Genomic DNA, 23,502 nt, shown 5'->3' with positions numbered 1-23,502 from the left:
TCATTGCGTCACTGCAGCTGCCATTAGAGGCTCTGGTTCCCATATAGAAACCTGAGATTCGTGCTTAGGACTGCACATGCGCATTGGCTCATCCAGCCTGAAAAATAAGCTTTTTAAATGCTATTTGAGCATAAGAAACAACATTTATGGGACAGTTCATGTCACGATTTTGTTGCTGATTTGAAATATGTTATTTAATTGCAAGTTCGCCAAGCAGTTTTTGAGATTTCAGGATTCCCCCATTAAAATAGATAGAACTTGGTCTTGGATGCCCGAAAAAGCTGCCTGGAGGCATTGCAAATATGGCTGCCGAGTGAACAGACTTTTCTTAAAAGGGACTTTGGTTAGTTTTGCCTCAAAATTACTTTTATTTACAGTGGGTACGGAAAGTATTCAGACCCCCTTAACCCTCTACCGCATAGTGTTGCCATATGGCAACATACTCTTTATGTTCATTTCCTTGCCACCGTCTCTTTAAGAGAACATTCTAGTTTTTTTTATTGGTAAGAGAAGACCTTAATTTAGCCAATGATGTGCTTTGGTTAAGTCACATGACATGCATTTTTTTTCTGTGACGCGATATCTGACAGACTGCCATCTCTTGTCGGTAGTTGCTTAAAGCAAACTAAAACGTCAGTAACAAACAAGGACCTGCCCATGTCACATTCACAAAAAAAATGTTAACATCATCTCAGGTAAGGTATGATGACATATTCACCACTCAAAAATGTTTTTATGAAATTAGTTTTTGGTAAATCGAGAAAATGTCTGTGTTGCCATATGGCAACACTGCGCAATAATGGAATGGCATTATTATAATAGGTTAGATAGCTAGCAAAGATCAGCTGCAGTCTGTTAAGCTATAACAATAAAAACATTAATGCTAGTGATATAATGTTGATTAGTCGTATGTTAAGGACTGCCGTGGCATTTGTATTATGGATTAAATCAACATCAGAGATCTGCCATCACAGCCATGTATACTGGCCCAGACCTACCACTTTACTATCATGGTGTCTCAAAAAGGCAGGTGCAAGTGGCTGTAAGTGTATTGTAAGTGTGAAGAGCACCAAATGTGATGTCTACATGTGTCTCACCTTTGGAAAAAAAAAAATGCTTTTTGAAGTTTCATACAGAAAAAAGGTGAAATTTAAAGAATATAAAGCATTATTCAGCAAAAGAGAATGGAAAAACATAAGATGTTGGAAAATAAGTATAAGGTATTGTTTATAATTACTACTAAAACTTATAATAGCACTAATTGATTCAATACAAACATTTCTGAGGAAAAATATGAACTATATACACTTACACTTATTTTAAGTTTTTCCACTATTGTACGTTGTTGCCATATGTTGTACATAATAAAGTACCTTAAAATAATATTTTTTTCCAATTTTTTTTTTTTACAGCACTTTAAGTTAAGCCATTCTAAGAAAAGAAAAAAGAGTCAAATATTTTTTTTAATAGATTTATCATAATGCGTTGTTTTTCTGTCAGTATGGGGTGCTGTGTGTACATTAATGAGGAAAAATATGAACTTAAATGATTTTAGCAAATGGCTGCAATATAACAAAGAGTGAAAAATGTAAAGGGGTCTGAATACTTTCCGTACCCACTATAATATTTTTAGCATCCTTCTAATATCTCATGATATGCATGTCTACTGATTAACAATTGCAGCTTGAAAAAACATTGATTTCATTGCTGTTAATACTGGTAATTCTCAGATTATATGTTCTTATAAATTTCATTGATGCAACATTTTGTTTTGCATTAATGTTGTTTGTCCAGTTCATAAAAAAATAATAATAATAATAATTCCAAAGATTTTGTAAATGTGGTAATAACATGGTAATAACTTGGTAACATTCAAAAATTTATTGCACATTAATTTAAAAAGAAAATTTATCAGATACGATATGTTTTTAGTTGAAAAATATTAAGTTATGCCACAAGTTTTATAAGCTTATCTGCTTGTTAAGTCGCGATGTAAGGAATGCTTTTCTGGGTCCAAGCCTCGACTCGTTTCACTTGAGAATGCCATCTCGAATGAGCACTATTTATTCATAGTAAACATTTAACATTTTAAAAAGTGAAACATTTAAAATACTTACAGTCTACACAACAGTCTCTGTCATCACAGACATTAATATTTGAAAGATTTATAAAAGATTAATCACTGTCTGGCCATGTGGGATTTTGGTATGGAGGTTATGATTATAATTTTTTGGTAGTATTACACCACATCGTGTGTATATATTAGCACCGTTTGTTGTTTTCTTGTGGTATGAGATGAGCGTTTGGACCCGGAAGCGCTGCCGCATGACATCAGACTTAACAACCGGACTTAACAGCCCCCTTGGAACTATAAGGTTCTTTCTGCATTCTGAGCAGTTTTGAGATATTGAGCTTCAAAGTTTTTGCATTCCATTCGACTTAGATAAAGCCTTTTTGTTTTCTAAATAAAGAGTCCCAAAATGTACACAACATTAAAAAAAACAAACAAAAAAAACAATGTAAATAAGTTGTCACAGAATAAGAATATGTAAATAACTAAATTTTGACAAAAATGTCATAGAACCTTATAATTCCAAGGGGATGTTCCACTGGGAATTCAAAAATCGTATGCGGATTCAAAGTCCCCCTGTGGTGAAAATCAAGTTTTTAAATGTTGTTTATATGTCTATGTGGTGTTTTTAATATGCTTTAAAACAAACTATGTGCAAATTCATACAGTGCTCATGAGTACAAGTAACATTTTAAACAATATCTCAATTAACACAAAAACAATTTCCAAAATGTTGACAAGACTAAGTTTAATAACATCAATTGTTTAATAACAACAAGTTTTATAACATCTGTTTAACTTATAACATGAAAGTAAGGTTAATAATATAACTTAGAGAACAAAATTTTCAGTTTTACTCAAATTAGGGTGATGCAAAAATGAGTACACCCCACTAAAGATCTCTGGAGCAAAGCGAAATTTTAGACTACAAATGTCTAATTTAACAAGAATTGAGGTGAGTCTAATTATTCACTACACAGGTGTCCGGCAGACAATTGACTATAAAAGGGTGTTAAAACCCCTTCCTATTTCATTATGTCAGCAATGGCACCACATGGAAATAATTTCTTTACACCAGAAAGGTGAAGCTACAGGAAGATCAGCATAGCTTTACTTATCAGTTAGAATACTGTAGCAAAAGTGGTACAAATTTTTTTAAAAAGATGGAACTGCAACCATCTTTTAGAGACGTCCAGGTCGTCCATGGAAGTTAACACCTCGACAGGAGCCTCTTCTGATGAGAAGGGTTGAAGAAAATCAGCATGCAAGTTCACTGCAGTTATCTAAAGAAGTAGAAAGCCAAACTGGGGTGATTATTTCCCGTGACACAATACAGCGTACACTGCAGAGGAATTGCATGCATGGGTGCCTTCCACAAAAGAAGCCTGTCCTAAAGCCCAGGCACAAAAAAGCCCGCCTAGGTTTTGCCAGGGCCCATGCTGACAAAGATGAAGACTACTGGGACTCTATACTCTGGAGTTATGAGACCAAGATAAATGTTTTTGGAACTGATGGCTTTAAAACTGTATGGTGTCGCAAAGGTGAGGAATACAAAGAAGAATGCATGGAGCCTACAGTGAAACATGGCGGTGATAGTGTCCTTATGTGGGCTGCATGAGTGCTGCTGGTGTCAGGGATCTGCATTTCATTGATGGCTTCAAGAATTCACAGATGTACTGCTCTATACTGAAAGAGAAGATGCTACCATCACTCCGTGCCCTTGGTCATTGTGCACTTTTCCAACATGACAATGATCCTAAAGACATCTGAGGCCACTGTTGGATTTCTGAAGAACAGGTTGAAAGTGATTCAGTGGCTCCTGATCTGAACCCAATTGAACTCCTATGGGGAATTCTGAAGAGACAAGTTGAGCATCACTCTCCATCCAGCATCCAGTCTCTAAAAGAGGACATTCTTGAATGGAAAAAGACAGATGTCGCAAAATGTCGCCAACTTGTTCATTCCATGCCCAGAAGACTTGGTGCTGTCATTAAAAATCATGGAGGCCATACAAAGTTTTTGTGGTGGTATGCACTCATATTTGCATCACCCTAATTTGAGTAAAACTGAAAAATGTGTAATCTAAGTTATATTATTAACCACTTTCATGTTATAAGTTAAACAGATATTATTATTATATTAAACTTAGTCTTATCAACATTTTGGAATATTCGAATATTCAATATTCGAATATTCCAAATATATCGAATATTCAAACTGGTTATTTGTTTCCAATCAGGGTATCTTCCGTTCATTCATGTTTTGATTTGATATTGAAATCAGAAAAATGAGAAAACCACACCTTTTTTCGTTTTTCATTTTCAAAATGAAAACGAAAAAACAAAAAACTGTCTCGTTTTTTCTTTTTTCGTTCTGGGGTTGGAAACAAATAAGCAGTTTGAAAATTCGATCTCTGCATGTGGGCGGGAATGAAACGCCTCTTTCCGCTGGGTCCGTGTACGTTTTGATAGTTTGTTTTCCAATTTGAAATGAAATACGCAGAAACGAGAAAACGGTCGTTTCCCATTTTTTCGTTTGTTAAAAAAAACCGGAAAAACGAGATTTTGACTCGATTTTCTTTTTTTTGGGGTCACGGATAGAAAACAGAAACACGACTTCAAAACTCGTTTTCCACATGTGGGCGTCATTAAACGCCCCTTTCAGCCGATTGGTCAATCAAATCTGAGCCAGTGACGTCATCTTCAGTTCATTCAACAAAATAACAGTCCTCTGCCGCTATATCAGTAGATGTCATAAATCGGCTTTTTCTTCTGTGCAACCTAACGCGTATTTCACAGAAATATGTTTGCACAGATAAAAGTAGTTTAAAAAAACTACAGTAAATTTAATTGTCTGTTTTTAAGCTGTCATTGTGTTTTTAAAATGTAAATTCCTCTACATCTGTTACCAAGCGCATGACATTGACATCCTTTGGGCTACTACCACCGATCAATAGGCTATAATGATAGACTATTCTCTATTATAGATCAGTGGCTACTGCACTCATTTTTTTTTTCTTATTTTAATGTTGTGTTTATATTTTATACATTTAAATTCAATCATTTAGCAGATGCATTCCTTGCAGTAAAATATGCAGTCATATTAGAAAATAGGCTATCCACTAGGTGCATGGCAACACCTAATAACGGTATCACCATCGGGGGGCTTTTTAGTTTCCCTTAGCTTATAAATGGCCATGCTGATTTTATCTCTTAAATTAAACACTTTTATGAACACAGTGAACATTATCATATGTCACAGTTTACTTGCTATCCTCACTTTTTCTGTCTTTCCTTCGCTTTTGAATGAATTAGCTATGGCCCTGAACATTTTGCTTTCAATTTCGATTTAACGGCTATTGGCGATTCTGCGTCAATTGCTTTAGTGGACAACAGCAAAACAAAAACTCCCGTATATTAAACATAGAACTTTTATTATCCTTGTAATTATTTTTATTATATTTTATCATCTTTATAATTATTTTATTTCGTAAATATCCGTGGCTTAAACAGCGGGAAAATTTACTGTATGCAGTTCATGTTTTGAAAAACTTAAACTAAACGAAAATTATTGTTGCCTTGTCAATATAATTTCTGTTTTTCCCCCTGACTTTCAACTGATGCGATCATCGTTTCATTAACCGACAAGATTATATTAAATTAGAATTAAACGAAATTTGATAAATGTCTGTGAATCATAAAACAAAAACAAAAAAAATCCAAGGGGGTTAGTTTTAGCCTACATGAACAAATAGCAGAAAAAACAACAGAACATCATTACCACCTGCCGCGCTTCTGTGAACGAAAAAAAAAAGGATTAAATTATATAAAAGGAATAAATAGCATATGTCTATGCGCGAAATTTATTTCACTTAAGTAATTAACATATTACGAAAATGAAAGGGGAAAAAATGCGACAATATGAGTGTCGGTTCATTTTTGAGAAGTTCAGAAAGGAAACCGAGACTGCAGAAAATTTCTTTATTTTACGAGCAATGTTTTGTTTTTATTGTGAGTGTACAAAAATAATAGGCCTATTTAACCCTTCACAGATTCGAATGGTGTTACATTGACCATAAATGTCTGAGTATTTTATGTTGTTTCAGCTTTTATAAGAAAATTCAAGTGAACGCGTCGGCGCCTCACGCGCTCACACAACATCAGTTTTAGTAACTTGACATCACAGTCTGTTAATTGTCAAAATAACATAGGCCTACATTCAACCAAATATATAAAAAGTTATACTGCTCATTTTAAGTAGTCTGTGTAGGCTACAATAAAAGCGTTTAAATAATAAATAGGCTATAGTTTAGCCTCCAAATCGTGAATATTGAAACATTTGGATTTGTCAAATTAGAGAGGTAGGCCTAGTTATAACGCCGGTTTCTGTTTCAGTTCAGCTTTAAACTAATTCGTTTTGGCTTAACATTTATATATTATTTTTGTCATAACTAAAATAGCTATGTAGCTGTAATTATGATCTTTAATGTTTGATCTTTACATATTCCCTCAATCTTTTAACCAAAGGGTTATTAACATTAGCCTATATTCAGCAGGCATTAGGCCATATAAAATAAATAAATAAAGAGAGATGAGCTATTGTTCGTTTTTCAAAAGTTCTTACACTACGTATTTATTGTGATTTATTCTATTTATTCAAAATAGAATAAAATAAAAACTTCTTTTTTTTTTTAATCTGCTCTTTTCATCCGCTCCTATGTGTGGGTAGTGCAGTTTCACTATGCATTACAACAGTCTGTGTGCTGATTAACATTTCTGAAATAAATATTCTGTGAAATACGCGTTAGGCAGAAGAAAGCCGATTTATGACATCTACTGATATAGCGGCAGAGGACTGTTATTTTGTAGAACGAACTGAAGACGACGTCACTGGCTCAGATTTGATTGACCAATCGGCTGAAAGGGGCGTGTAATGACCGCCCACATGTGGAAAACGAGTTTTGAAGTCGTGTTTCCGTTTTCTATCCGTGACCCGAAAAAACGAAAATCGAGTCAAAATCTCGTTTTTTCCGTTTTTTTAACAAACGAAAAAACGGGAAACGACCGTTTTCTCGTTTCTGCGTATTTCGTTTCAAATTGGAAAACAAACTATCAAAACGTACACGGACCCCGCTGATTGGTCAACCAGACGTCAAACCGTGTCGTCATCGGTTCAGCTCAACAGAATAAAAGTCCCTCGCTCTACAGCTGTACGAATTCTTAACGCGTTTATTCTACATTTTATCTCTTTCTCATGAAATATTTATTTACTTTGCAGCTGCACACAATTACGTCCATTCTACAATGTTGGCACAATGCCTGTTTTATTGAAGTGACCAACTATAAAAATCTAGCGAAGCTGCTCAACGCACTGGGCAGCGAATGTATAGGCACACATTGAATTAAAAAGTGCAAATCAGTAGCCGATGTAAATATGCAGCAGTCATAACTTTTGTTGTAGACAACACCCTGAGTTTTGGGATCTAGGATGAATTTGAAATATGACAGATATGAAAATATATTACATGTTATTAGTTCATCAAAGCGGTGCTATAGAGAGATGGACTTAAAATGCGAATTGGATGATTTGATGATGGAGGTGAACTCGTTTATGCCCATTTGAAATAGGCTTTCACACATTTAAAAAAAAGTAAAATAAATAAATAAAGGGAAAAATGATAAAACAGTGTTAAAAATAACCATAATAGTGCTCTCTTAAGAAGATATCAATTATACTTTATCAATATTAGGCTATATATCAAAACCCTGAAATAACACTAACAATAATGAGATAAAGAGTATTTTATAGCCTATTTATTGTCATCTGTCTGTGTCAGAAATTAACTGTAATTGATTAAATTGATTAATTGATTTACAGGGGATTTTAGGATTTTATTCCTAATCTTATTAGATATGTATGCTTTCTTTAATGTTAAGTTCTTAAATGTTGTCATTTAAATTACAATAATATGATGCTATAGGTTGTTACCAATTAAATCAGTATCAAACAAAGGCCTGCAGAGGTGTCAAAGAAGCAGCACCTGAAGTTGCTTTTAGATTTATGAGTTGTTAGATTGCTCAGAGAGGGCAGTACATGTGTACGAATTACAACTGCATAATGTAATGATATTAATGTTTTACACATCATTTTGAATAGAGAAAATTTTAAATGACAAAATGAAATGATAATTGGATTATGAAATTAATGTCGCCAGTAGGTGTCAGCAAGTCTTTGTGTTAATGATTCATTTATTTAAGCGATTCGTTCAAAACCCTGATTCATTCAAGAATATATCAATTGGAGCTCTATAATCTTTTGGGCCATTGAATCACTCGGTCAACTGATTTGTTCAAAGACTCTGATTCATTCAGGAATGAAACACTGTTCTGTGCGCTACGAGTCAGTCAGACAACGGTTCTGATCTGCATTGGAAGTTTAGTCGGCAGAGAAATTAAAACACTGGTTTGTGTGACATTCATTAATACTCAATATTAATGAAATAAACTCAGAATATTGCCTTAAACAAAAGTTATAGCTTTAAGAAAAGGAAAAAAATAGCATGTTGCACATATATTATGAAACAGAATGATAACTTAATATTTGACATGTCCTACACTTCTCTATGAAAAAAACTCAAAATAGAATAGGCATAATAGATGTGCTGTGACTGTAAAATACACACAAATATATATATATATATATATATATATATATATATATATATATATATATATATATATATATATATATATATATTCATAGCCTATCTATCATTTCAGTTCCATCCCATGTTGTCTAAAACAAAAGACATTTCTACACTCAATGTATCAAAGTGTATCAAAGTTGTAGGCTGGGGGTAGTTGTGTGCAGCTGCAAAGTAAATTAATATTTATGAGATAAACTAATATTTCACGTGATGAATTAATGTCTACACAGAATAAAGCCCTGACTCTGCATCAGAACGATTTGTGTCAACATTCACTAGTCTGGCTATTTGATGAGAAAGAGATAAAATGTAGAATAAACGCGTTAAGAATCAGTACAGCTGTAGAACGAGGGACTTTTATTCTGTTGAGCTGAACCGATGAACAACTGATCACGACATGGTTTGACGTCTGGTTGACCAATCAGCGGAAAGAGGCGTTTCATTCCCGCCCACATGTAGAGATCGAATATTCAAACTGCCTATTTGTTTCCAACCCCAGAACGAAAAAAGAAAAATCAAGCCAATTTTTTGTTTTTTCGTTTTCATTTTGAAAATGAAAAATGAAAAAAGGTGCGGTTTTCTCATTTTTTCTGATTTCAATATCAAATCAAAACACGAATGAACGGAAGATACCCTGATTCTGGGGGCAGCAAACATGAACAGAAATGGGGACAGAAATGCCAAACAAAATCCCAAATCAAAACTGAGACTTGAAACTTTTTAGGTTTTTCTAGTTCAATTAACCTGCTGTAATGGACTAACAGAGTGATTAAAAAAATACAGGGGACAGAAAACATCAACTGTTGAGAAAAATGAATTTACAAAACAAATCTAAATGGAGATATTTCATTTGTTCATGAATTGACAATAGCACTTGGAGAGACAGGGCAATCATGTTTCAAATAAACTAGGGCCTTAAGAAATATATTGAAATAGTATTTTAAGTAAATATATAATGGAAATATAATCCACTTGTGATGAGTTTCAGTCCATGTTCTAAATATAATATTACATGATTTTCCCAAGGGACAGGATGACAGCATATGTTCCAGTCTATCCATAGGGACCTCGTTTTCCATCAACAATGCCAATGCATCTTCTATTTCCCGGTATCGGTGCAGTCAGTACAGAGTGAGTGCATGACTGGGTAAACACTTGGGTTATAATGGTGAGTCTGAATGCGAGGACTTGTGGATGAGTTATGGGTCCCTGCTGCCAAAAACAAGTCATCAAGTCTGGAGCGGCCCGTCGTGGTGCTGTGTTTGCCCATCATCTCTCTTGCCTTTCACCCCCACACAAACCCACTTCGCCCTCTGATGTCTGTGTGCCTTCGTTAATGAAGAAATTCTCGTACCTGGGTGAGACATAGCTGTCAGCTGAGCAACCTCCAGCTCTCTGTCCCGACTCTTCACCCCGGCCAGCTCACAACTACACCCACCAACAGAGACGGAGCATTCTGGAAGAAAACATTACAGCTGCATCATGCAGTAGATGGCAATGCTTCTCTCAAAATAACTGATGAAAAATCATAAATCAGATCACCTTAATATCTCTGTCAATCCTCCTGGACAACAATGAGATTAAATGGAGAGCAAATGGGAACCTTTGCTTGTGGCTGCTTTTTTTTTTTTTTTTTGCCTCAGAAAAATCTGTAATCAAAAGTTCTTATAAACTCAAACACTTCTTATTAAATTATCAAGACAACCCCTGTGGAATAAAGTACACTGCAACATACTTTTATTACAGGAATAATAAACTTAACCCTCTGGTGCTGCTCACGTGGCAGTGCCCTTTTTTTTTAAATTTCAGTGAAATTAATGTACAATAATTTTAGTTTGATAATGTTTTTATTTAATATTTTGTATTTTAAGGGGATTTTATGGTACTAAATTATATTTATGGAATAGTTATGACCAATTTATTACCCGTTAACCACTTTTTAAGCATAGACCTGAAATGAAATTTCCAAGACTTAAGTTTGGTCTCTTTTTAAAGAAAACACTTGGCAGATTATTGCTGAAGTGAAAAATAAATAAATAAATAAATAAAAAAAAGTTATAGAAAAATTAAAAAAAAATGTTATAGAAATGTAAGTTTATTATTATGAAAAATGCACAAAAATACTATTTAAATTTTATATGAAACATATATTTTCAAAATAAATCAAAAAATAAATCAAAGCAATCTTACACAAGTTGTGTTCCAGATTTGAGGATGATATCCCAAAAAATCAGCTTACAATACAAGTGGGACTTTTTTCCCATGACCATTTAACCTTTTCGAATCCTGTCCATGATTTTTTTTTTTTTTTTTTTTTGGGGAGGGTGGGGGTGTTCACATAGCAAATGCCAAAAATTCTGTTTCTGATGATGTAAAAAAAAAAAATCTTTAAAAAATAAAAACAAAAAACTTAAAACTTTTCAGTCAAAAATGGCCAAACTGCACTAAAGGGTTAAAAGAATACTTCTACATATACTACATATTGCATGTAATTTTTCAGTTGTAATAGCATGCTAACTGCAATTAAATGGAAAATTATTAAAGTAAATTTATATTAAATTACAATATTTTGAATGTAATTTTATAATTACTTCTATTGGCTTTCTAATATTGTGGTTTCAAATAAGTGTACTGCAGAATGTACTAACAAGCATTTATGGAAAACTAAAATATAACTGAATGTCTTTTCTATATTGTAATTTTATTTGAATATATTTGTAATTATACATTTGTAATAAAGAAGTTGCAATTCAGCACATTTAAAATATATTTTAAATTGAAATGTAATATTGAATAACATGTTAAAGTCAAAATTATAATTAAGCACTTTACATGTGCTTTAGTATGTTCGTTAACACATCAAAATAAGTGTGCTTCTTTAGAGTATGACAAAAAATTATTAAAACAATGATTTAAAATGTTGCTAATTCATTTCACATTTCACATTATACAAATTTGTTAATGTATTATTATCAAACATGACTTAACAATGAACAATAGTTGATTTATAAATATAACAACATTAACCTATTACAAATTAAAGATATTTTATGCAATAACTATTGTTAAGAAGTAACATGTTACTTTTTTCAGTTTATAGACAAGAGAGAATTATGAAAAAGTTTTCAAAGCTGTCTAGATTAGCAGTTCACTAAATGATTTGTCTCCTTCAAATAAAAAATAAAATAAAATGTTGTGGTTGTGCTAAACATCATGAAATGTTTGTCTACCATTTTGACAACTGAGCTGTGAAACTGCCTACAAGAGGCAAAGTTACTATTAAGTTTTAGGAAACATATGTGCCATTTCACATACAACAAACACTTGCTAGTTTGCACGAGCTAATGCAAGTGACAGGCACGAGTAAGATGGTAACTGACACTCTCACCATCATGATGAAGGCCGCCACTAAAGCTATAGACAGCCACACGATGTCCAAGAGAGTTGTTAACAAACTGCACACTCTGCTCCCAACCATTAGCAGTGATACAAAATATACAATCAAGCCTGGGTGAGGAATAACTACTACAAATGTGATAGCGAGGATGTCAGAGGAAGGTCTGATCTGTTGTTTTGCTCTAAAGGAAACAATTGTTGAAATACATTATCAGCCCCTACTTTTGAAATATATATATATATATATATATATATGACATGAAAAAAGTGACAACACTCTCAAAATATTGTGAAAATGTTAACCCCCATCTGGCTATTCTAAAGAACAAATTGTTTATAAAGAAGAAGAAGAAGAAGAAGAAGAAGAAGTAAAGAAGAAGAAAAGAAAAATAAAAAAGAAGAAGGTGGTCCTAAACATGAAATATGGGAAATATGTCATATTTCAGGTTAAGATTCTCAGATTGGTGATTTGCTCTTGTCGGGGCCAAAGTGATCCCAAACAGAAAGACTGTTAGTGTTGATAGTAATGCTTGTCCTTTTTGTGGTGTAAAAAAGGGTGGTTAAAGCTTCATTAATATCTGCATGTAAATTGTTTAAAGAAAATAATGGGAAAATAATAGATTCATTTGGAAATTACTATTATTTTTAGCCTAAGGATCTCTAAGGCCAGTTTCTACCGCAGTTCTCATTACTACAGTAAAACTGTGGTAATTTATTATTAGCCACAACTATTAAAATTAATTAAAAAAAAATATTTTACAGTAGTAAAAATTATAAGTAGCAGTAAGTAACAGTGACCATAATTACCATGGTAAAATTTGCAAGGTGGGTTGAAGACGTGAGCGTTCAATGCCGCCACCTAATGGCCAGGAGAGGAAAAACTATTTTCGAGTTTCCCCGTATTTTAAACCAGTCTCAATGATCATTTGCCAACACTGCCCCCTTGTGTTGGTTGAGGTGAATTAGACAACCATGGCACTTTTTTACATATTAGTAAAGAATATCAGTATATCGGTAAAAACTTAAAAAAAAAAAAAAAATATATATATATATATATATATGTTTTAAAATTCAAATTTAAGGTTATCAAATCTTTAACTAGAAGAAAAATTCAGAAAACTACATAAAATTCATACTGTATTTTTTTTTCAGCCTTCATATTTCTTAGGGACAGAGAGCACTTGTCTTAATCACTCTAGTTTGTAATTTAAGAAATAGAATGTTAAATTTGCAATAATCTGGTCAATTTATATACAGACATTTTCTGCTAAATTCATAACTGTTAAAAGCAAGAAAAGTTTTCATCAGGCTGATCCTAATCACACTTGATTAACTATTCAGATTCACTAATCAGAAAGTTATTTCATTAGACATTAACTCTAAAAAAAAAAATCTATGAAACAGGATCACCTTATTCCAGGTTACCACTGGAAAAAATGTGGCGGTCTAACCAGCAATTTGTATGCATGTGACTTGACTTAGAACATTTGGTAGCACTTTAATTTACAGGCTTGTTCCCCATGTATATACTAAGAACTTATTATAGTAATTGCGATAACTGGGTAATAACTAGGTACTAACCCTGAACCCCTAAACCTAACCTTAACCCCTGTAGCTACCTTATAACACCCAGTACTTCCTTAGGCAAGCACACTGTAAGTATACGCAAGTGCACATACTGTAAAATAAAGTGCAACTGGACATTTATAAAACCGTGGCTGTCGAGACTTTAAGAGTTGAAGTTACACAAATAGGTAAGGTTTGAAATGATTTATTTAAAAAAAAAAAGACAAAAAGACAAAAAAAAGCAAGACATGGTCTATGGTACTTTCATCATCACAACAGTGAAATTGTTAGTTGAACACTTTTAAACCCAAACACAAACTCGTCTAACTGATCAGGTGAGCAGAACAGGAGGGTAACCTTGGGTCACATGTACAGTGATGATCATTCAGAGGTTCGTTCATGCAGCACAAACGGCTCTCAGCTGAACTTGGCTTTAGAGAAGTCCATCTCAGGATGCTGAGCCATGAACCTGCAAACACATGGAAGAACATTAATGAATTCAGAAGAGTAGCTTCAACTTTAAACATACAGAATGGACTTATTTACAGGACGTTCAAAAGGTTTTGAGGTCGTAGTATATATTATATATATCTAATTTTACACAATAAATAACTCATTCTAACTGCCTCAGTTCAAGCGGCACGTGAACTGATCATCTCTTCCTACTAGATATAGCACGAAATAAACATGAACATCGAAGGTATGTTTCAAAGAAAAGATATCAATACACATTTTTCAATTTCAAATCCACTGACGTTAGTCTACTAACTCTCCTGTCTGTCAAGTCAAGTCGCCTTTATTTATCTAGCGCTTTTTACAATACAGATTGTTTCAAAGCAGCTTTATAGTTTGTTTTGGCTGTACAGTAGCTCTAGAAGAAAATAGTGTTGAGTCATTTCTGTTGTAAAAAAAAAAAAGTTATTAATTTAGTTCATTTATCTATACAGCAGCTCTGGAGAAAACCGTGATCTTGTCATCCAGCTCAGTTCAGGTCTTAAACAATGGTGTCAATGCAGGCAGATCAATAAAATCTGTTTTGTTTGTCAGACAAAATGGTGGATTTGGCATTATGATTGGTCAGATCGCCTGTCAATCAAACTCCCGGCGAAGGGTGAATTGAGAAACAGCACAAGAGTTGTGCTGCTTAATATTTCTTATGGAAACCCTGATAATTTTTAAGGATTATTTGATGAACAAAGTTCAAAAGAACAGAATTTATTTGAAACAGAGACACTTTTGATCAAATCAATGAGTCCTCGCTGAATAAAAGTATTAATTGCTTAAAAAAAATCTTACTGACAAAACTTTGTAACTGTAGTGTATTTTAAGAACTTTTATTTCAAGGTTTTTTATTTCAAAATTTAACACAAACTATTTATTCATTAAAATATTTTGGGAGTCGCAGCATGACATTTTACAACCTGAACGGTCATTAAAAAATAAAAATAAAAAATCTAATTATCTGGTATTTAAAAAGACAATTATGAGGGTCTCTTTATGACATCATCTCTGGTTTTATGTTTTTTTTTTTCTCGTTTTTTTTTTGCACCACTTGACTGTATTCTTACTTCTTCAGGATATCCTGCTTCTTCTGCTCTTCAGAAGTGGGCAGCCCCATGGACTTCTGCCTCTGATCATACATCATCTTCTCCACCATACTGCGCGTCTCACCGTCCAAATCTGACAGCTGAGCAGATTCCATTTAAAAACACAGCATGGGATGAAGATGCAATCCATCATTTTGTCTTATAATAATGCAATATTTATTAGACTACACAATGATCCCAAAGTTTCATCAACCTTGAACATGCCGTTTGAAATTAACCCTTGATCAAAAACCTCATATTCCTGACTAGGAAATTGTTTGCTCTTACCTTGGAATTCTCTGGGCAAATTTTTTTGGTGTTGATCTCAGGGTCTGTGGTCACTAACTTGTTCCACCACTCCATTTTGTTTATCTGAAATAAACGTGTATCATTAGTCATCCTGGTATAACAACGTATCATTGAATCATATATCATTATTATACATCACAAGCTCGCATAAATGCCATCTATGCATGCTCTAATCCATACCTTCTCAAAATGGATCGTGACCACTTTCCCATCCTCTATGAGCCAAGAGCTCTCCTCCACTTTCACCTCATTGTACAGCTGCCCATCAATCACAGGCGGATGACCCTTCAATCCGATCTTCAAGGAACGCCGCTGTATGTCCACCACCACATCCTTCCCCTTCAGACGGAAGTTCACATCGAAAGGCACAACCAGCTGCGAGAGGATTTGACAGTTGAAATATTGGGCAGAGGGTCATTTTAAGATTTAAGTTTTTTTATCGTTATATTATTTTGTTAAATTATTTTAACAGATTTTTTCCCACAATTTCCATTGACTTAAAGGGATAGTTCACCCAAAATTGGTTTGTGTTGGCGCTTCTGGGTTCTACGTCAGAACGCCGGCTCAGTATTGGCCGGCGCTTTTCATGTGAGCAGCACAACGTACGCATGTGATACTGGCGCAGGAGCCGGCCAATAATGAGTCGCCATTCTGATGTAGAACAGAGAAGCACTGCACGGTCTATACAATGTAAACAGTGTAGGAGACTGTCAGAGAAGGGAAGAAATTGTTGAATAAAGTAGTTATTTTTGTTTTGTTTTTGCGCACAAAAAGTATTCTTGTCTCTTCATAACATTAAAGCTGAACCACTGTAATCACATGGACTATTTTAATGATGTCTTTAGTACCTTTCTGGACCTTGAATGTGGCAATTGCTTTCTCTTGGGGATAAAAAAAAAAACCTCTTGGATTTCATCAAAAATATCTTAATTTGTATTCCGAAGATAAACGAAGGTGTGGAACGACACGAGGGTTAGTAATTAATGACAAATTTAATTTTCGGCTGAACTAACCCTTTAATTATCATGAAAATTTTACACAATGCAAATTAATTTTTTTCTTGTAAAATCTGTGTACATTTTTTCCTTTTGATTTTGGTCTATGAGTTGTATATGAGTCTATGAGTTATTTATTCATAAACATTTTGATCTTTACCTTGTGTGCATCAAATGTATATGTGGCTGAAATAACAACAACAAAAAAAATATTGATTTGAAATCAAATTGTTTTGGAGGGCTGAAATCATTGACCAAAACAGTGACATTATTTAGTGCAGTGGTACCCAAACTGGGGGGCGCACCCCTTGGAGGGGCCCGGAGTTATAAAAAGGCTAAGGAATAGTGTAATAGTGCACTACCAAATTATCCTGCTTATTATGCGACTACTTATCACATAATTAAAAAACTAAACAAAATATTGAGACATTTTTTTACCTCAAGATGACTCGCAGTACCCACAGTGGCATGTTATCAGTTGTATAGTGTTTGTTGTTGTGGAATAACACACCACTAGATGGTGTGATTGAAGAATCAGAATTGAGTATTGCAGGGAGCCATGAAAAAATATGAATGAATTATGTGTGGTTCTGCACTATGGACAAGTTTGTGAAAGGACTGCCAGTGTCAGGTAGATGTAAAGTAGATGATACACCTAGTTCAAATGTCACAACTACTCTGGTGACATTTTTAGCATGAATCTTGTGTACATAACATGGATACACTACAACAGATAAACATGTCAGCAGTGTGGGAGCACTGTTCGGATGAAATGTCAAGAAGCGGCTCGTTGCCCAAAGAAATTTACTGATTTCACCTTGGGCACATCTGAGAACAAGACACCCTGAACCAAATACTGAGTACAATTACTCAATTACCTAAACTTAATAACCAACATTTCAGTTTCTGAAAAATAATCAGCAATGGGCTATATGCGGTATGCATGGTTACCTCCTGGTTGTCGTTAAGCCAGCTCGGGCGTTTCTGGTGAACTGTTAGCTGTTCAATCTGTACTCGCTGTACATCGACACAAAACCATCAATGGTTGACTTTTTAATGTTGTATTCATATTTTAATGCAGTTATCACATTTAACTAATTTGCCAATAAACCAGTTTTATTGATTGCAATAAAGACGAAGCTATTGGGACCATTTAAAAAGCACCGTGTCTGTAATTAGACACGCACATGCAACACTTCAAATGTTATTTTTAATGTGATGACCACAAACATTATTTGTTCATCCTTCTGAGATTGTCCCCATTGTAAAACCGAACATTTAAAAATGAAGGAAAAATAAAAAAAGACAATAATTACCACTTTAACCAGCAGTTGGCGGCAAAGTAGTATTTATTTGCGCATATATCAGCCATTTCCTCTAATCGTTTTTCACTTCGTTTTTGACTAAATATTAAACATTATAAAATAACTAGGTTTAAAAATACATTTTTTCAATGTGAAGTATGAAATGCTCAAAAAATCTTAAGAAAAACATTAACTTTTCTTGTGAATGAATGACACAGAAAACATGCACTGCGCTTTCCCTTTGTAATCACAGCAGCTGTCAGTCAGTGCGGGGCAAGATCAATTTCAGCACACTTGTAAAAAAAACACATTTTATTCAATTAAGTCTAACTAAAGTGCACAATACATATTTAATTTTTGAAGCTTTTTTTCACATCAAAATGTGTGAAAATTGATGGTCGAATTGAAATTAGCTGAGGAGGAACAATGAGGTTCGTCTTTATTTATTTTTTATGCGGTCTTACGTTTGAATAACTAAATTAATGCTATGCCTGACTATTTAAGTGACTGTATTCTGATTATAAACTAAGTATTACATTACTAATGCTCAACACACCAGCAAATGACATCTCACCCGAAGTTTTCGAGCTGGCTTATATTATTGCGGAAGTTCTAAAGAACGCTCCGTGCATATACACTACCTTTCAAAAGTTTGGGATCGGTAAGATTTTTAATAAGAAGTTTTGTCTGCTCACCAAGATTGCATTTATTTAATTAAAAAAGTAAAAACAGTAATATTGTGAAATATTATTAAAATTTAAGTTTTCTATTGGAATATAATATAAAATGTAATTTATTTCTGTGTTGGAAAAGCTGAATTTTCAGCATCGTTACTCCAGTCTTCAGTGTCACATGATCCTTCAGAAATCATTCTAATATGCTCAATTGCTGCTCAATAAACATTTATGATTATTTTCAATGTTGAAAACAGTTGTGTACTTTTTTTTTTCAGGATTCCTTGGTGAATAGAAAGTTCAAAAGAACAGCATTTATCTGAAATACAAAGATTCTGTAGCATTATACACTACCGTTCAAAAGTTTGGGGTCAGTAAGAATTTTTATTTTTATTTTTTTGAGAAGAATTTAAAGAAATTAATTTTTTTTTTCAGCAAGGATGCATTAAATCGATCAAAAGTGATAGTAAAGAAGACATTTATAATGTTACAAAAGATTGGATTTCAAATAAACACTGTTCTTTTGAACTTTCTATTCATCAAAGAATCCTGAAAAAAAAATATTGTACAAATATTTTGTACATCTGTACACAATAAATGTTTCTTGAGAAGCAAATCATCATATTAGAATGATTTCTGAAGGATCATGTGACACTGAAGACTGGAGTAATGATGCTGAAAATTCAGCTTTGCATCACAGGAATAAATTACATTTTCAAATATTTTCAAATAGAAAACAGTCATTTTAAATTGTAATAATATTTCACAATATTACTGTTTTTACTGTATTTTTAATTAAATAAATGCAGCCTTGGTGAGCAGATGAAACTTCTTTTAAAGACAATAAAAATCTTACCGATCCCAAACTTTTGAACGGTAGTGTAGTCCATTATAAATATGGCAGAAAAAATACAACTCACATCCACTTCAGACAGGGTCTGAGTCCACCGGTAGTTTGAAAGGTCTGCTCCGTTTCCAGCATTAGGTTTTATCTTGTCTTTGTCCTTTTCATCTTCTTCTCCTTCTGAGTCCGACTGACATACACACATAAGTGAGCATTAGACATTTATTTAGAGCTGCTCAAAACTACATCTTTTCGGTTTAAACTAGTACATTTAATAATGATAAAATCCCCACTTACCCCTTTTTTGTCTTTTGCTTTTTCTGATGTATCTATGTCTATCTTCTCAGCTACTCCAGAACTTTTCTTTTCTTCTTGTTTTGTCTGAGAAATAGTTAAAGTTACCATGGTAATAAAGGTATGGTTCAACCAAAACTGAAAATTCTCTCATCGTTTAATCACCCACGTGTTATTCCATACCCATAAATCTTTGAAACAGTTTTCATTAAAAATATTTAATTTATGTTTTCAAAGATTAACCAAAATCTTTGGGAGTAAATGATGACAGAATTTTAATTTTTGGATGAAGTATCCCTTTAAGGTTAGTTTATGCATATTTGTTATTACATAAGCTGTATTAGATCATTTAGTATATAAACAAAGCATAAAAGTGGTTTATGAACTGTAATATGCTCTCACTTGATTTAACTGTGACTGGAGTCTCTCGGCCTCCTCATCAGTGAGTTCTTTGATTCTGGGCTCCTCTGCATCCTGCTTCCTCTTTTTCTCCTCTTCCTTCAGTTTGGCAGCTCTGTCAGCTTTCTCCTTCTTCTCTTTCTCTTGTCTGGACTGTTTGTCTTTCTGAACTTTGAGGGCAAGCTGATTGTGATGAGCAAACACCTCTTTAACCAGCTATAGGACAAATGAAAAGAAAGCAGATCAATAATTGGGATAACAAATGCTCACAAATTTGAATGTGAAAAAAAAAACAATTTCAAACCATTTCTCAAATTTAAAATGGCTTTAAAAAAAAAAAAATAGATGTATATACTGTTATGAAGCTTCTTATGATCTTTATGGAGCTTGATAACCTGAATCGCCACTGATTTTAATTATATGTAAAAGAGCAGCTCTGACATCCTGCTAAATATCTTATGCTATATATATATATATATATATATATATATATATATATATATAAAGACTACTTGAGCGAGTAAATTATGTGAAATGTGTAACTGTTGGGTTTAAAGTCACCATTAAATCAAAATTAACCATTCTTTTTTATTGAAATATTGCAGGTTTATCATAAATAATTTATTCATACAATATTAATATTTATATACTTGTAATCTTTAATCAAAATAACTTCCTCTGCTGCTTGCAATGACATCTCTTCTCTGATGATATGTTTTTCGGCACGAGGATGGGACAACCTGTCACTCACATGAAACCTGTCACTGAGAACTTGTGAAGCGGTTTCTCTAGGATATACATCACAATAGTAAACAAAATACTATTGCAACTTCTGTTTCATGCTGACTTTAAAATGCAAAAATATCAACATTCAATGATTCTCAAATATACGTAAAGACGACGACTTCATTTAAATCTTAGTTAGTACAACTGACAGTCAATTCAATCAAAATCAAAACCTTCTCTGGGGCTCCGGGCTCTCCTCCCGTGAAGAAATCTGTTTTCCTCCTTAGAAAACTGAAGAATGTGTTCACCAGCTGTAAACAATAATAATGAAGAAGAAATGAGAAGACACCAAAAGTGATACTATGTTCACTGGAATGGCTTATCATAGAAAGCAGGTTTATGGGTTGAATGGTCTTTTTTTTTTTTACCAAAGTAACATATGTTCACAGTCCTTACAATGGTTGTTACAAAAACCTAGTGAGCATTTTTGACATCATGGGCAAATTTAAGGACTGTCTGAAAAGACACCTGACAAGGTTTTAAAACAAAACCATGTTCTCCACATATTACAACATTCTAATACCCCATACAAGATGTCCATGTAAATGATAGCAGCATATTAATGTAATATAAAACACTAATAAACAGCCAAGTACTCCGTAACTAATGTACATACAGATGTACTTTATATTAGAGCCAGTCATCGTGCATCAGTTAGCTCGGCTGCTAGCATGCAGCTGCATGTGTTGACATGTTACCTCCTGCACTCCTCCTTCATGTTGCTGCGCCATGGCGAGCAACATCCCGTCGAATTTCTCCTCATCATCACCCATTTTCACTAGCGATAACAGATTAAAGAACTACAATTTGATGTGTGATGCTAAGAGCCACGCTAACATCGGTGTGTTGCCTTGACTTCCTAGATACAAGGACCGCCCACATAATCTTTAGGACCAATCAGATCACATACATTTGAAGGACGAACACGCAAACCAATCAGGTGACAGTTTTATGAAGCTGTAGTGGGTGAGGCGGTTCAGCGCACAGATGAGGCCTGAGGACCTTCATATGGCAGAACTTTCTAGAGACCCCTGACAGACTGATATACGGACAGATAGAATAATACATACGGTTGTGAGATTGTCTTTATATTAAGCTCAAGAAATGTTTTTTAAAACAAAAACCATAAACGCACAATAACACGTAAACTTGAACACATTGTCAGTTAGCCAACATTTGTGACCTGGACCACAAAACCAGCCATAAGGGTCAGTTTTTTTTTGTTTTTTTTTTAATTGAGATTTATATGTCATCTGAAATAAATTGATGTATGGTTTATTAGGGTATGACAATATTTGGCGAGATACGACTATTTGAAAATCTGGAATCTGAGGCTGCAAAAAAATCGAAATATTGAGAAAATCGCCTTTAAAGGGTTAGTTCACCCAAAAATGAAAATAATGTCATTAATTACTCACCCTCATGCTGTTCCACACCCGTAAGACCTTCGTTAATCTTCGGAACACAAATTAGGATATTTTTGTTGAAATCCGATGACTCAGTGTGGCCTCAACAGCCAGCAATGACATTTCCTCTCTCAAGATCCATTAATGTACTAAAAACATATTTAAATCAGTTCATGTGAGTACAGTGCTTCAATATTAATATTATCAAGCGACGAGAATATTTTTGGTGTGCCAAAAAAACAAAATAACGACTTATTTAGTGATGGCCGATTTCAAAACACTGCTTCAGGAAGCTTTGGAGCATAATGAATCAGCGTGTTGAATCAGTGGTTCAGAGCGCCAAAGTCACATGATTTCAGCAGTTTGGCAGTTTGACACGCGATCCGAATCATGATTCAATACACTGATTCATTATGCTCCGAAGCTTCCTGAAGCAGTGTTTTGAAATCGGCCATCACTATAAGTCTTTTTTTTTTTTTTTTTTTTGGCGCACCAAAAATATTCTTGTCCCTTTATAATATTAATATTGATCCACTGTATTCACATGAACTGATTTAAAAATGTACCTTTATGGATCTTGAGAAAGGAAAAGTCATTGTTCCCTATGCATGCGTCACGGAGCTATCGGATTTCAACAAAAATATCTTAATTTGTGTTCCGAAGATTAATGAAGGTCTTAATAAGGTAAGTAATAAATGATAGAATTTTCATTTTTGGGTGAACTAACCCTTTAAAGTTGTCCAAATGAAGTCCTTAGCAATGCATATCCACTCACAAAAATACATTTTTGATATATTTATGGTAGGAAATTATCATGATATTTACTTAATATCCTAATGCTTTTTGGCATAAAAAGAAAAATCGATAATTTTGACCCATACAATGTATCGTTGGCTATTGCTACAAATATACCCATGCGACTTATGACTGGTTTTGTTGTCCAGGGTCACATTTATTCTGTATAAATAATATATAATAATGAATTACCATAATTATATAAGTGTTAATTAATAACATGGTCATGATGATGATGATGTGATGTCATCTGTAATAATGTATGTAAGAATAACAAACAGCGTGATATATCGCATAATAATATATGAATACTATACAAACACTGATAATTAGGGCTATTTAATTTATTTATTTGGATAAAAACAACAAAA

General features: G+C 33.7%; 1 protein-coding gene across 1 annotated transcript; it reads right to left on the bottom strand.

The window, feature by feature from the left end:
- Positions 1 to 13,910: 13,910 nt before the first annotated feature.
- On the bottom strand, positions 13,911 to 21,797 carry nudc (nudC nuclear distribution protein). Its single transcript, XM_067411440.1, has 9 exons — positions 21,629 to 21,797; positions 21,104 to 21,181; positions 20,148 to 20,360; positions 19,749 to 19,832; positions 19,528 to 19,641; positions 15,815 to 16,009; positions 15,614 to 15,697; positions 15,308 to 15,426; positions 13,911 to 14,208 (listed from the first exon to the last, which is right to left on the bottom strand). The coding sequence occupies exons 1-9, from the start codon at positions 21,701 to 21,703 to the stop codon at positions 14,157 to 14,159; spliced, it is 1,014 nt and encodes a 337-aa protein (XP_067267541.1). The 5' UTR covers positions 21,704 to 21,797; the 3' UTR covers positions 13,911 to 14,156.
- Between the last annotated feature and the right edge of the window lie 1,705 nt (positions 21,798 to 23,502).

This window comes from Chanodichthys erythropterus, chromosome 15, assembly GCF_024489055.1.
Source record: "Chanodichthys erythropterus isolate Z2021 chromosome 15, ASM2448905v1, whole genome shotgun sequence".
Lineage (NCBI taxonomy): Eukaryota > Metazoa > Chordata > Actinopteri > Cypriniformes > Xenocyprididae > Chanodichthys > Chanodichthys erythropterus.
The sequence above is the reverse complement of the archived record's forward strand: the minus strand, read 5'-3'. Positions and strand labels throughout refer to the sequence as shown.

Bases quoted from the DNA above. Each gene is read 5' to 3' on its own strand.
- nudc (XM_067411440.1), bottom strand. From the start codon at position 21,703: ATGGGTGATGATGAGGAGAAATTCGACGGGATGTTGCTCGCCATGGCG. The intron at 19,833-20,147 runs GTGAGAGCATAT...ACTATTTCTCAG, and splicing joins TCCAGTCACAGTTAAATCAA to ACAAAACAAGAAGAAAAGAA. The intron at 15,698-15,814 runs GTATGGATTAGA...CGTTTATTTCAG, and splicing joins TCACGATCCATTTTGAGAAG to ATAAACAAAATGGAGTGGTG.